Here is a 14,280-nt window from a genome sequence, read left to right as displayed (position 1 = left end):
TGCCTACATTATTAATTAATTTACTAGTTACAAACACAGTTACATTAAGATGTGAGGCTAAATAGCGCCAAACAATTGTATAAAGAATGGTCCACTACACAATATAAATAACCTAAAGTATATTTCTGTGATTAACTATTTAAGTTTTCTGACTTGTCGTTGTTTTAAAGTGGTTGGGGTTTTTTTTCATTTCAAGGGTTATTCCTTGACCATCTTCATGTGCCATTGCAGTTAACAGAAATAAAATGTATACAATAAAAATACACAAAGACCACTTTTGTATTAGTTTTAACATGGTATTTTTAGGTTGGCTAATTAAATAACTTTTTTAAGTAAAATAGATACCCCTAGCAGAGATGAGTGTGCTTTGTGTCTCAAATATAGCAATCTGAATGCATCCAAAAGTAGCAGCAGCAGGTAAGAAAACAGAATGCTATAAAAACTCAGAAAAGCAAGAATATAAGTGGTTACCAAAGAGAGCTACAGATGGGTTTTGTCACATTTTTGAGGCCTGAACCTAGATGTGTTGGTTTATATGAAAAAGCTCTTGTAAATCTGCACACAGAGAGGGAACAGGCCCTACTTTCCAAGTTCAGATTATGTCCTGCAGCTGAATTTGGCAATAAAGGATTGCAGTGAGTTCATCTACTCTGCAATTTATTTTCAGTACTTCCACTGTGTCAAAACTACAGGACCAATGTGAAGCTATATCTTTGATTTACCATGCCTATATTAGCAGAGAATGAACAAGTCAGAGTTCTCCATCTATCTCCCTTCTTCTACCTAATTTCTATTCCAGAAATTTTAAATCAGATCCATTATAATACAGGAATTCCCACTGGTCCCACTATAAACTATTCTCTGGTTCCTTGGTACATTCTCAGATCTCAGTGGGACAAATGGAGGAAGAACATGTGCTTCTTGGGGATTATTTGGTTTGTGATAAAATACACAGTACACTATGAAGAACTGTTAATGTCATAAACAGTAAACACATTTTGTGAAAGACTACCTTTTAAAAATTAATATTTAAAGTTTATAGATGGAATCGTTGTCCCTCCTATTATCTAGCTTTCCTGTTAAGTTTTGTTTGATAAAAGTAGTGTTGGGATGTGGAGATATTAAAGCACTTACTCCTGACATGGAATACTAAACACATCTCTGGTTTTAACATATTCAGTCTTCTGCTCTATTCTCTCCATAGGTGTCATATGTCAAAGCAATTGACATCTGGATGGCTGTGTGTCTGCTCTTTGTATTTTCTGCACTTTTGGAGTATGCAGCTGTAAACTTTGTGTCAAGGCAGCATAAAGAACTTCTGAGGTTCCGTCGCAAGAGGAAGAAGAACAAGGTAAAAGTAACAGTATTCACAACTTTGAAAGAGAGTCTGAGACTGATCTATGCCAGGATATAGGGTTAATTTGGTAAACATACTGCAGCTTAAAGTGGCAATATAAATAAAATGGCAGCACAGAATGAAATTCACTGTAGGCAGAGGGTCACTACAAGGACTATGCACTGCATAAATCCAACCTGAATTCTCAAAAAGGGATTAAGAGAGATTTAAATGAGGCATGGGCCATGTGGGAGCCATCTGCACAGGCATGAATTTCACTCTGTTAGAAGAGTTAGATTATACTTCAGTGGATGAATGTTACTGGTACCTGCAGCAGTTTGTACTACACTGAGATTCAACAAATAATGCTTCCTAATTTCATTCTAATATTCAAAGCTTTAAAAGCTGTGTTTCATGTAAATATTTTTAATTAAAAAATACTTAATATTATTGGTGGAAGAACAAACACTTTAAAAGGCTGAGAAATTTGAGAGGTTTTCCTTCTGTCAAGTTAATTTAGTGTAAAATGTTCATACAGCTAGTAAGAAACTTTAATACAATAATGGTTATTAATATTTATTTTATAGCTGAAGCTATCTAGACTATGAGTAAAATAAGCCACTACCACTGAACAAAGTCAAGCAGCTAAGGCTACAGGTTTCAGTTCTGAAGTCCACAGTTTAAGCAAGCAGTTAGCCAAATTTCTTACAATAGTATGTAATTCCTACTTATGATTTTTCAAAGAGTAAATGTTTCTTCAACATACTCATGAATGAGTACCCACAGTGATGTCATGCAGAGCCTTTTCACTGGCTTTCAGTCACTATCTAGAACATTGCTGTGGATGAAAGTGACTGAAGACTTACCTCCATTTACTGTTTACATCACAAGGAGAAGACATCTTACAGGTTGTTTCCCTTTTACTTAGAAAATATTTAAAATCTGTAATGCTGTAGTCTACCTAAGCAGTCTCTACTAGCAAGACTCGTGTGAAAAGGCAGGATGGACAGTCAAATAAAAATGCCATTTTCATACATTTGCCTGTTCCTGTGTGTCGAGTCCTAAACTTCTTCAGGTGCAGAGAGCAACTCATGTATTGTAGTCTAGAGGATGATTCAGACTGCATGTACCTGCTTTTAACATCTGTACCTGAGAAAAATGTGCTTTTTTCTTTTCACTGGCAGTAGCGGGAAAAAACATTTTCTGAGACACACAGGAAGAAAGCAGCATTTTGTGACAGGGTATTTGTTTTTTGAAATATGGCAGCTCTCTGAAAGCTGCTTAAAAGTTTGGAATGGGAGGAAAGGGATGGACAGAGACAGATTACCAGACAGGGGACAGGTAAGCCACTACAAATGCATCATGTGCCAAATACAAACAGCTGTGGTGAGTGATATATTATGTGACTATACTTTTAGTCCATTCTTTTTTTCACCATGTATTATAGTGTCTTCTGGATCTCAGACAAGTTTACCATATTCAACTTTAGAGATATCTTTTCATTTCCTTACACGTCAATTACTGTAACAGGGTTAGAAACTGGCAGGTAATATCACCTACCTTCCTCAGAATCAAACCAGCCTCTTTCCAGCCCCCTTTTAGCAAGACCTCAAGCTTACCAAAGACACTTCAACAATCAGAATCAATACAATTTCAGCTCAGAGGTATCTGAGGAAGGATCCACAATACACAAAGCACTTCTAAGAGGAGATCACTTAACAAAAAAGTATGCTCATGAATAGTCTCATTGACTTAAGTGTTTTGCTGGATCAGTGCTTGACATCACGGTATTTTTCAATTCACACTTAAAGGTCATTATTCTAATTTTACACTTCATTAGACAGACTTCTAGATTCAGGTAGGTTGCATGCTAGGTTCTCATAAAATTAGAGGATTCAACTTAGAGACTGCAGGGCCTATAGTAAAGTATCAAGTACTTCCCTTTGATTCTGAAAGATGAAGACATGCATTTCAATGTTTTTCTCATAACATACCCAGGTGAGGGTATTGATTACATTCAGGGTATATCGCTTTTCTTTCCTCCCTGTATCTGTATGTTTCATCATGAGACAGGTTTCTCAGCCTAAATTTACCAAAAAATTCTTTTTTCACATGCAAGGTTATGATTTTGACAAATAGACATTTTTCTGAAAAAATGAATTTAACTGAAAATTTCTTGACTTACTCCAGTTCTGTGTAGAGCTAGAGCTCCTGGACAGATTTAACCTTTGAGAATACACCTTCTCAAGCTCTAGAGACAGCCCTGCTAATTGCTTCTTTTTTTCTCAATGTTTTATTAAACTGTTTCTTGCCCAACAAGTATACTAGAACTTGAAACATTACAGCATGGAGATTTTATCTCTTAAAAAAAAAAAATTGGATTGCATCCTAAACCCTCTGGTATACAAATAATAAATGATGTTTTATGGATTAAAGAAAGCAGTTAATAACTAGCCTTCCTTACCACAAATTTTATTATTTATTCACCACAAATTCTAACATGAAATGCAGGCCCTAGGATCATAAGTTAAATTAACTTGTGTTTCCTTCCTCTTTTGTCTTTTTCAAAGTCAGTTACTATAGCTCATTATTATAAAGTTTTGTATGTGTTTGTCATCCTTTTGGACTAGGTCAAATAGCCACTGCGTCTCAAGAATTGTATTGACTTTCAAAACTACCATGTGTAAAGAAATGTTCATTTAACTACAAAGTCAAAAGACTTGAAAAGTTAGGTTAAAAGGCTGCATTTAAAATAAACTTTAGGGGCTTCCTTGAACATTAAGTCCTCTTTCTTTTCAGAGTGAAAACTGCTATTCTGTTCAGTATTTATGTCCAAATAGATCATAAAAATAGAGTAGTTAGGATAACTTATTAGACTTTTTTATACTATATGCTTACCCTCTTGCAACATTTTACTAGGATTAGGTTTTTCTACCAGCTGAATTTCAACCTATGAATACAGAAATTTTTGGCACTTTTTATCTTCAAGGGTACAGAAAAATTTCTAGTGACTCAACTGTTGCAAAAGTCAAAAAATAGATGGTTTTGGAAATGTTTCATTGCAGGTATATGTTGACAGAAGAGAACATGTATGAATTATACGTGATTACAATAGGGCAGCTGAAGAATTTCCAAAGTTTATTTTCTTTGCAATTAAAAGATATGCTTGTTGTAAGAAATATTCACTTTTACCAAATAACCCTAGCAATGATCAGACGATGGAACTTCAGTGTTGGAATGCCCTTGGGAGGTCAATGAATTAATTTTCCTGACCTAAGTCAGGATCAGTTATACCTAATTCATCACAGTCATAAAAATTCCACAAGCTCCCTTGCAATCTGTTCCAATGATTTAGAAAGCTTTTTACTCATGCCTTTTTTGGCCTCATGGTTTGTCGAGAAGGGGCAGAGAGAACAGACTACTTCATTCCTTTATGTAGATATTTGCACATCTCCATTCAATCATCTTTCCTTTAAATACTCCCAGTTGGTACAGTCTTTTTTTGTTGTTCATTCTCATTCTCCTTCCCTGGAAATTCTCCTCATTAGTCCATATAATTCCTCAAAACTGTGTTTCCAACATGAAACCTATCCAGTAACATTTGAGAGCAGCTGAAGGATCACATGATGCAAGTTATACACTTGTTTATCCAAACCAGTTTGACATTTGCCTTTTTAATACCTTTATGGTATTGAACCATATCAAGACTGTGATCTTCCATAACTCTTGGGCCTTTTTCCAGAACTGCTGTTGAGCCATTCACTTTCCATCTTACGTTTGTGAAGTTGATTATTCCTTGCTAAATGTAGTACCTTGTACATGCACCTATCGACTCTCCTCCTGTATTTTTCAGACTCTTTGTCCAAATCACTGAATTCAATTTTAACTCTTAAACTTATCCTCAAACAAATTTGCCAGGTTGAAGGCTTTTGTAAATTTAATCAAAACTATGAGTTATTCCTTCTCAATGCTGATTAAAAACACAGAACTGAAATCTCTCTCTTAAAAAACATATGATCTAACTCAGATAAAATCCCTGCAGTAAATGAGTGTAGCAAACAAAATAAGAGCTGCTGAGTTTTATGGAAAATTACACAGTTATACAGAGTGTAATTATGTACAGAGGTGAATCAAGACATTTTGGCATCCAAAGCTCATCTATCCTTGCCATTTTTCTTATGCTTTTTCCACCTACAGTCACTGTCTCTTTCTTATACCATCTAGTACATCTGCAGCCTCCCTTCCCAGACAACAGTAACAGCAGTATCAAAGGCGATTCTTAGGTATAACTGCACCCTCTGGCTACCATTTTTATGGTTGTAAGTATGGATCTCAATGATGCCAAATAACTGAAAGGCAAATTTCTTTTCAGAGGCCCAATCCAGTTTGCACAGAATTAAAAAAAACTTTTAAGTGTCTGGGATTGTGTTGTAAATCCATTTATAAATAAAAACTGTTATTGCAACATAATATGCAACCTACTTATTGCTGTTTTCCAATAGGAGATTTTTCCAAAAGGGACTCATTTCTTTATGATAACACAAATAGCATAATGAATCCTGAGAACAGGGGAATTTTGGTTCCTGGTTTGAGACTTCATTTTGCATATGATCCATAGTGCTTTGTCAGAGAAAGAAGTCCAGCCAATGAACACAACTCTTTCACAGACATTATAATACTAATGTGATGGAAACATTCCTTCAGAACAAATAAATAATAAATACTAATTTAAAGTTACACTCCTTTCAGTCTTGGAAGACAAAAGGAAAAAAATGGCAGAATTAGAAGTCATATGAGGGATACTGAAACATATCTGTAGCCAGTGCTTTTTCTTAGGGGCATTTACACTGTATAGAGAAAAACATTATCTGTGTACATATGCTGAATAACACTTTGATTTTAGATTAGCTTTTAATATATTAGTTTTTGGGAATAGTCAATCTTTTAATTCTATTTTCAAAAATCTAAAGATCACTGTATCTTTAGTGAGGAAAATAGACATGCAAACTAGATTGTCTTTAATGGTAATCACACCTCTTTTCTTTTGTTTTCTTTTTGGTCAACCCATCCGTTTTGATGAAAGTATTTTGAGGGAGTTCTTGATGGAAATGAAATCAGTGAATCATTGCAGCATAGCAATGGCTTGAGATGTACAGGACCTATAGACGGGACTTTGCCTCAAATCTACAGTACAAATTTAAGGGTAAACTATGAAGAAGATGTCCCATTTGTCATAATGTGATATCCAGTCATTAACAGAGGCCCTGTCCTTTTGTCTGAAATAATGTCTTCCCATGTGAACTCCATATACCTTCATTGCTACTTGTATGTGATGACGTGAAATGTTAATAAAGGTACATGTCTTGTTAATTTTGTAATCCATTTTGATCTGTTTAAATCTGGATTAAAACACAGTATTAAAATTTTACTTTCTGCAACTTCAAAGGAAGAGTGACATCAGTTCAAGGAGAAAACAGTTGCTATCAGATCAGCATTTAAAACCAAGCTATTTGTAGTGCAAAACAATTCAATAACACTTTCCTCCTCAAAAATGAACAGTAAAAAATATAGTGTTCAAATAACCAAAGCCAAGGCTTCAAATAAATCTTCAAGCTTTTACAACAACCTACAGTCAACAGGCTATGGAGATCTTTTCAGCCCTTATGCATATTACTTGTCAAGAGAAATGTATTATTAAATATATGGACAGAAAACAGCATAGTCACAGGGCCACAGGAACTGGCAGCGTTTTAATTCTTTATACCTAAGTATTTTGTAGAACAACACTGATACGAAAATAAGCCAACTGAAATTATTTACTTCAGGCCTCCAAAGAATTCTAACTTTCTAAATAAAAATTGTTATCTAAGTTTATTTCCTAACTTTAATTACAGTTATTTTAATAGAGATATTACATATATGTAGCTGTATGCAAAATAACTTTCAAATTCTTAATTTCAAAGCTGTGAAAAACACATTCATATTGAACCTTTATTAAAGTTCATTCATAACAAGATTTTAAAAGCTCTATCAAAAATCAGTAAGAAATCATTAATTTTATGTAGTGATGATGCACTAAACAGATATACAAAAGACAAAAAAAAAGCTTCCCTGTTACACCTTTAAAAAAATCAATCAAAATGCAAGTCTTCTTGAGGAAGATTCACTGTCCAGATCCTCAACTGGGACATACAGGGTACTTCCATTAGATGACTGTAACAGCTGTGGACTCGAACACATGCATCATGAGAAATATTTTTAGTCAAAAACAGGGACTGTAGCTAAGTGAATTGATAAAACAAATGGCGTGTCGCTGACATTTTATAAAAATGCCTTCAAAAAAGCACTCAAAAGTTAATATCAATAATAACCGTAACTGCATCTTTCCTGCTGTGCACAAACACCCTCAGATATGAACCTAAGGACAAATTAATGATTTTTTTGAATTATGTACCTGCTGAAAAACCTGTAGAACCACATTTTGAATATTCCAGCAGGTACGCCAGAAAAAAAAAAAAAAAAGTATGCTGGTACCTGGCATGTTACAATGCTCTGGAAGGTGCCCTTTCCTGCATATCCATTAGCCCTCTGGTCTGAATTGGAAGGCTCCAACCATTCTGACTGCCCTGATGAAGGCACCATCCAACAGACATGGGTGCAAATGCTAGCCTCCAGCCTGCTTGCAGACTAAATGCAAGATGTCTGCAAGCAAAAAAAAAAAAAAATAAATCAGAGACCTGGCCTTTAAAACCATTCTAGGGGATTACTCCATTCAGGTAAACATAGAACAGATACAGTAAAGTCTTAGTATATAGTGCCTCAACCTGAAAACATACCCAATTGAAATCTTCTACACGGAATTATTTTATTAGCTTTTTGAGTCTGTGTAATCATAAGCATTATTTTCTGGAGAAGCAGGAAGATTTAAACCCTGAATTCCACATGTGAAGGTGTTTAAATGGCAAGTTTAGTGTAAATTCTCACAGTCCAGATATTTGAAACTTCTGTTAACTGGAATACATTACAATTCTTCTGGAATACAGCTACAGTAAAGATGTTACTTCTCATTTTTTTCTGACAGGAGAGGATCACTATGGTAGTAATTAGATCTTTGTTTTATCACGTCATCAAATAATGATCTTATCATTTTGTGTTTCTGTTATTCATTTCCATATTAAAGTCAGTGATTTTTCCTCCTCTTTTTCATTCATGTTAATTTTTCTTTATTTTTTGTTTTTATAGGAGAATTCTAATACAGATTTGAAGTATAGTAGTTTCAGCAAACTGTATTAGTCTATAAGTTTACTCAATTTACATATATGAAAAGTATAGCAGTTGGATGATAAGTACAGCACTGCTTGATGCTCATGCCAATTGCCAACTAGTTTACTTCAAACTTAGCGTCTGATCTGCATTCTTTTGCAGATAACTTATTCAACTAATATTAATAATAAACATAACTGGATTTTTTTAAAACAAGGTAATTAACAATGTTTCTTCTAGCAAGTACTACTAAATCAGAACTCTAAATATGTTTAGAATTAATTATCCATTCCAAAACATTTTCAAATTTTCCAAATGTCAAAGGCATTTTCCAAATGAAAAATTTGTAAGTTTGGATTTAATCTATGTTCACTGAGAAATTACATTTGTGTAAAGTAAGAGGTTGCAATAAAACAAAAATTCTTCAGAATTACTGAACCGAAACACTAATTATATGACTTGCTTTGGTAAATAATTTTTTTTTACCCTTTTATTTTAATTTAAGCTAGGAAGAGTTTTAAAATATCAGAAATTCTCTTACAAAAGGAAAACTGACTGCTGCTCAATTATTTTTTTAATACTTGGAAATTATTTTCCAAAATACTTATTTAGGAAACGACATATCCATAATACTCTGGCATACTTCATAAAAGCCTAGAATTACAAAAGGAAAACTGACTGCTGCTCAATTATTTTTTTAATACTTGGAAAATATTTTCCAAAATACTTATTTAGGAAACGACATATCCATAATACTCTGGCATACTTCATAAAAGTCTAGAATCCTAAAGCAGCTAGGCTAAATTAGACATGAAAAATAAGAAATCCTGAATTTAAAATCAGTACTTTAAAAAAAAAAATGTGAATGCCATCAAAATCACATGGCTATCACATGAGTAGCATAAATAGTGAAGGAACACACTAGAATATATTTCAGAACCAAATCTGGCCCTGGATTTACAGTCTATGTATCATTTATTTTCCTGCCTTTGTACCTTCTTTAAGAGTACATATAACCAGGTAAAGAGAAGTACAAAATGTGTCTCCAGACAGAAGCCACATCCTTGCTGTGCATGCTATGAAAACATGTATACCTTCAGACTATCTACTTTTGTTTATGTGCCATGAGATTAAAACCCATTTTCTCCTATAGCTCCCTGAATTCAGAATGTCTTTGACAGTTTTCCCCTGAACTGACAGAAGAATGAATCAGAAGAAAAATCTGGTCTTTAGTTTTCATTCACTTTATTTTAAAACAAGACACTTTACATACTATTCTCTTTATCTCATGTATTTGCAGGGAAGAGCAGAAACAAGGCATACAGATAAGATTAACTAAATATACAATGATCAAATAGGCAGAATTCTCACTAATATAATTAATGTGAACATCACTAGTGCTTGTATGATGAGTACCTCTAGAGGTCAGGATCCCATTTTGTTAAGTAACATACAGAGTTAATCGCTGTTGTCTAAAAGACCAGTGTGAAGTTTGCCCAGTTGAAGACTGCAGATATTATCTGTAAATGGAGAAAATTAAACCAAATCAGAAGTCGTGATTACGGCTAGTTTCCTCTTTTCTCTAAATAGATTACAGAATCTATAAACAAATAGGAAAATTATGTGCTTGTTAAAGCTGCTGCATTATTTCTGACAGACACTGATAGGGCTGAAATTTCAACCCATTAAGATAAACTGTGGACTCAAGAAGTCACTAAGGTAATGGTGCAATACTTGCTATTGAGTGGCTAGAAAAATTTCTGTAAATATAAAGAGTCTTGCTTTTTTTCTTTTTTTTTTTTTTCTTTTTTTAAACAGGATGATGACGTAAGGGAAAGTCAGTTTAGCTTTACAGCATATGGAATGGGCCCATGTCTGCAAGCAAAAGATGGAGTGACACAAAAGGGGCCAAATAATCCTGTTCAAGCTGCACCAAAAAGCCCTGATGAGATGAGAAAGGTATTCATTGACCGGGCCAAGAAGATAGACACAATATCTAGAGCTTGTTTCCCGTTAGCCTTTCTAATTTTCAATATTTTTTACTGGGTAATTTACAAAATCATCAGGCATGAGGACATTCACCAATAACAAGTTTAAGGCTTACAGTATATACAGAACTGGCTGCCATGTTCAACGGGAGGCTTTCTGTTAGAAATGTGCATCGGAGCAGTGATCAGGAGAGAGTTAAGAGCATTGAGGGAGAAAAAAAACCATCCTGCATGGCCTTTGATGCCCAGCCACAGTGGAATGGAGGAATGACACCCAGAGAAAATACATCTGCTATTGCAAACTTTGTGTCAAACTAAATATTAACACCTTTTTCATTGTAAATCACTCTACTGAAGCTTTACTGCCAAGTATTTATACATACTATTACATAGTGGTATAACTGTACAGTACTCTTTGATGTTCCTTAATTTTTTTTTTAATTCTGGTGTATTTTTAATTAAAGAAATGGATCCAGAATACCCTAGGTAAATCCCGGAGTATTACAGACTAGATTAGTATTTGTAATCTGTATTTCAATTTTACAAGACAATGACAAATTACTGATTTGAGATTACAGTTTTAAGAACTTTTTCTTGTTTTAAGGTCAGTACCTGTGGTTTTGCAATGAGCACATTTAACAAATTTAAGTTATATAATTTATTCAATATACTTCATATTACCATTCCCCTGGAAGGTGTATGTTGAAAGAATCTCATACAGCACAAGGTATCTACAGCCTAATAGTCTGCATATCACAGGAGAAATACATTAAAATTTGTACAGCATTGATTTCTCTAAAGGGGTTTTTTTTCTATTAATTACCTACACCTTTATAATTCAAACATAATATTTTTAAATTATTTTATATTTTTGAAGGAGTTTTTTTCTCAGTTGATAAAACTCACACTTGTGAGAGACAAACTACATCAAAATTTTTCAGTGCTTCATTCTGCAATGCAAAGAGATCTTGGATCAAAACTAAAAGAAGATAGACAACGGCTTCACTGAAACATTTGGAGGACAAGTACAGCTGTGTTTATGCCCCCTTGTCTCCTACATGTTACATAAATACAAGAAGTTTAATTTATGAATATATCAAGTTTTCTGACTCATTCTTTGAAGTATATTGATATGACTTAGATACTGGTTAAGAAGCGCTGCATAACTTTGGAAAAACATGCAGCTCTTCTAAAACATGAAAAAGGATCTGGATGGTCTTTTACATTTATTGTACTTCATATTAATAAACAGGAGAAAAACTATTAAAACTCTTGGAAAGATTATCCCTGTTTAGAATTAAGTATGTCATATTTGTTGCTTCTTCAAATTGCAACACAACAGACCACATTTATGGCATAGCTTGTAGGCAAGAGTGTTTGTTTTTGTTTATTGAAAAACAAAAACATGCTAAAAAATGGAAATCTGATGTTTAGAATTACTAGATACTTTAAGTCCAGTATCTGAGGCTGTTTCTCATTGCAAAGTATTTTTGTTTTGAACATGGTTTAAATTTTTGGTTTGGTTTTACTCAGAAAGTGTATACAAAAGCAAAATCAGCTGGAGGCAAACATCTGGTGCACTGCCAAAGGCATGGTGCATATGAAGCAACAGAAGCAACATAACTCTGCATTAAGGATTACAACATAGCAACCTTGGGTATGGTTGGGTTTGTTGTTGTTTTCCTCCAAGGATTAGTTAGAGAGATTCTAAAACAGTCGTTCACAGATTTTGTTCAGCTGTGTCAGAAAGGAACTGTGTAATCTTTTTTATTTTAAAACACTGTTATTTTTTATATTTTTACTTCATTTATGATCTGAAATGAATTCAAATGATTTTAAACAATTATTACTTACTGAGGTTGTTTGTGTCTTGTTTTTGTCGATTTCTTTATGTGCATGTTCCAAAAAATCCTATCTGTGTAGGTGCTCATCTGTGTGAGGGGGTATCATGATCTAATGGCTGACATTTCAGTTGGGTTATATTAATCTCTCTCAAATTTATCACTATCTGTATTGTATGAAAAGGGATGTTGATTTGCTTCTGCTATCACCAAAGTCATCAGTATTTTGTTTAAGGACTGCCTGAAGTACTGGATCCATAATCAAGAGGCAATCATAAAAAAATTACATTATCTTTCAGGCTCACATTTCTTTTTTCCTTCTAAAATAGCTGACTTGCATTCAATAAAGAATTCTTAATTGAGGGGTAAGTGTATAAAAATGTGCTGACCAGATCAGAATAACTCCTAGTTAGTGTAGTTTATAACACCTGAGTACCTGGTTCACATTTCCCAATCATTCAATAGTCTGTTGTTCTCACATATGCAGTAGTACTACCTTGTTTTGAAATCATTCACAAATTTGAGTAATGCAGAGTTAAACAAATTTAGTCCTAAATTTTTTTCATTCTTTAAGGCAGAAAAGGTATATGCTCTCAAACAGAGAAATCAGACAGGAAATTTTGAAAGTGATGAAAGAGAGATTACAACACTGGCAAAATGTAACAGGGAGTCAGAAGGAATGTAAATTGTTAAGCAAGAAGGACAAGATCCTTCATTCATATATGAACCTATTGGCTCAGTGAGGGGGAAGAACCCTTGTGCCACACTTCTCTGACTAGAGTAAGCTAATCTAAGGAAAAATTACAGTGTATAGCATATATAAAATAAAAAGCATAAATCTACATTTTAATTCTTTTCTGACCTCTCTAATGGAATGTTACCTGTATGTTCTATTTAAAATTAGATCTGTAGATTTAATGACTGGATCTAGTGCCTAGTGTTGCCTCTCAGGGTACATCTCTTCAGCTCTGCACTATGGTGAGAAAGAAGAGGGTCTCAGACCTGGCCAATGGAAAGTAAATCTCTTCCTCTGCATAGTTATATTTCTCTTTCATAGGCCATTACATTGGGAAGTTGAGCATACCCTGCTTCTATACTGCAAATTTACATAAAATGCTCAATATTCTAACAGGGCACATTGAAAACAGAGAGAATTAAATATGTTTAAAACATCAATATGACAACTCTACAGTATTGCTGGAACATTTTTTTTATTTAGCAATCCATTAACAAGAAAAATATTTCAGAGGGGAAAAGCAAAAAAGGGTTCCATGAGTTGGCATGTCATTCTGCTGCCCTCAGGTTAAGTAAAGATTTTCTGTTTTGATGTAATGGAACTAAGATCTCTCCTGAACTGATGGGTTTGTGTTTTTTTCCTGGAACCATAACATTTGCAAAGGTAACAGAAGCCTCTGCAGTCCACTAAATGTGTTTTTCAAAAGAAAGCAGCACTTAAAATGTAAATTTAATTTAGATTATTCCTAAATGACTTAAAGTCACATGGTAAAGAGACAGAGAAATGTCATTTGAGATGATAAGAAACTTCAAGGCACAAATGACTGCTCCTTACCACTGACTGGGGAAAAGTCCATAAATGCCAGCAGGCATGTCAGCCCTCTGTACAAAGCTAGAATAAACAGCTACTGTCATCAGCCAAGATTAGTGTTGGAGATGATTCTTTTGTGACTGTATAATGAAGTAGCAAGGAATAACATTAAGAAGATGTAAGAATTGAAAGGTACTCTGCAGTAATATCAGACTGCAGTACTTATGCTACAATCCTGTGAAAGAGGCAGTAGAGAGGCAGAAAAATAATCACCAAGGAAATAATGCTTGAGGCAGAGGCTACCTG

The 14,280-nt window shown here is 34.1% G+C and overlaps 1 protein-coding gene across 2 annotated transcripts in view; it reads left to right on the top strand.

Annotated features, from left to right (window-relative positions):
* Positions 1-13,697, top strand: part of GLRA3 (glycine receptor alpha 3) — a 92,981-nt gene extending 79,284 nt beyond the window's left edge. Inside the window, exons 8-10 of one of the 2 annotated variants that reach the window (XM_074905773.1) lie at positions 1,205-1,351; positions 6,420-6,539; positions 10,418-13,697. In XM_074905773.1, coding sequence (XP_074761874.1) covers positions 1,205-1,351; positions 6,420-6,539; positions 10,418-10,687 — 537 coding nt within the window. In that variant the 3' untranslated portion in view covers positions 10,688-13,697. The remainder of the gene's footprint in view (positions 1-1,204; positions 1,352-6,419; positions 6,540-10,417) is intronic. The other variant, XM_074905774.1, reaches the window with a different exon arrangement.
* Positions 13,698-14,280: the final 583 nt, after the last annotated feature.

The sequence above is a fragment of the Athene noctua genome, chromosome 4 (assembly GCF_965140245.1).
Source record: "Athene noctua chromosome 4, bAthNoc1.hap1.1, whole genome shotgun sequence".
Classification (NCBI taxonomy): Eukaryota; Metazoa; Chordata; class Aves; order Strigiformes; family Strigidae; genus Athene; species Athene noctua.
The sequence above is the reverse complement of the archived record's forward strand: the minus strand, read 5'-3'. Positions and strand labels throughout refer to the sequence as shown.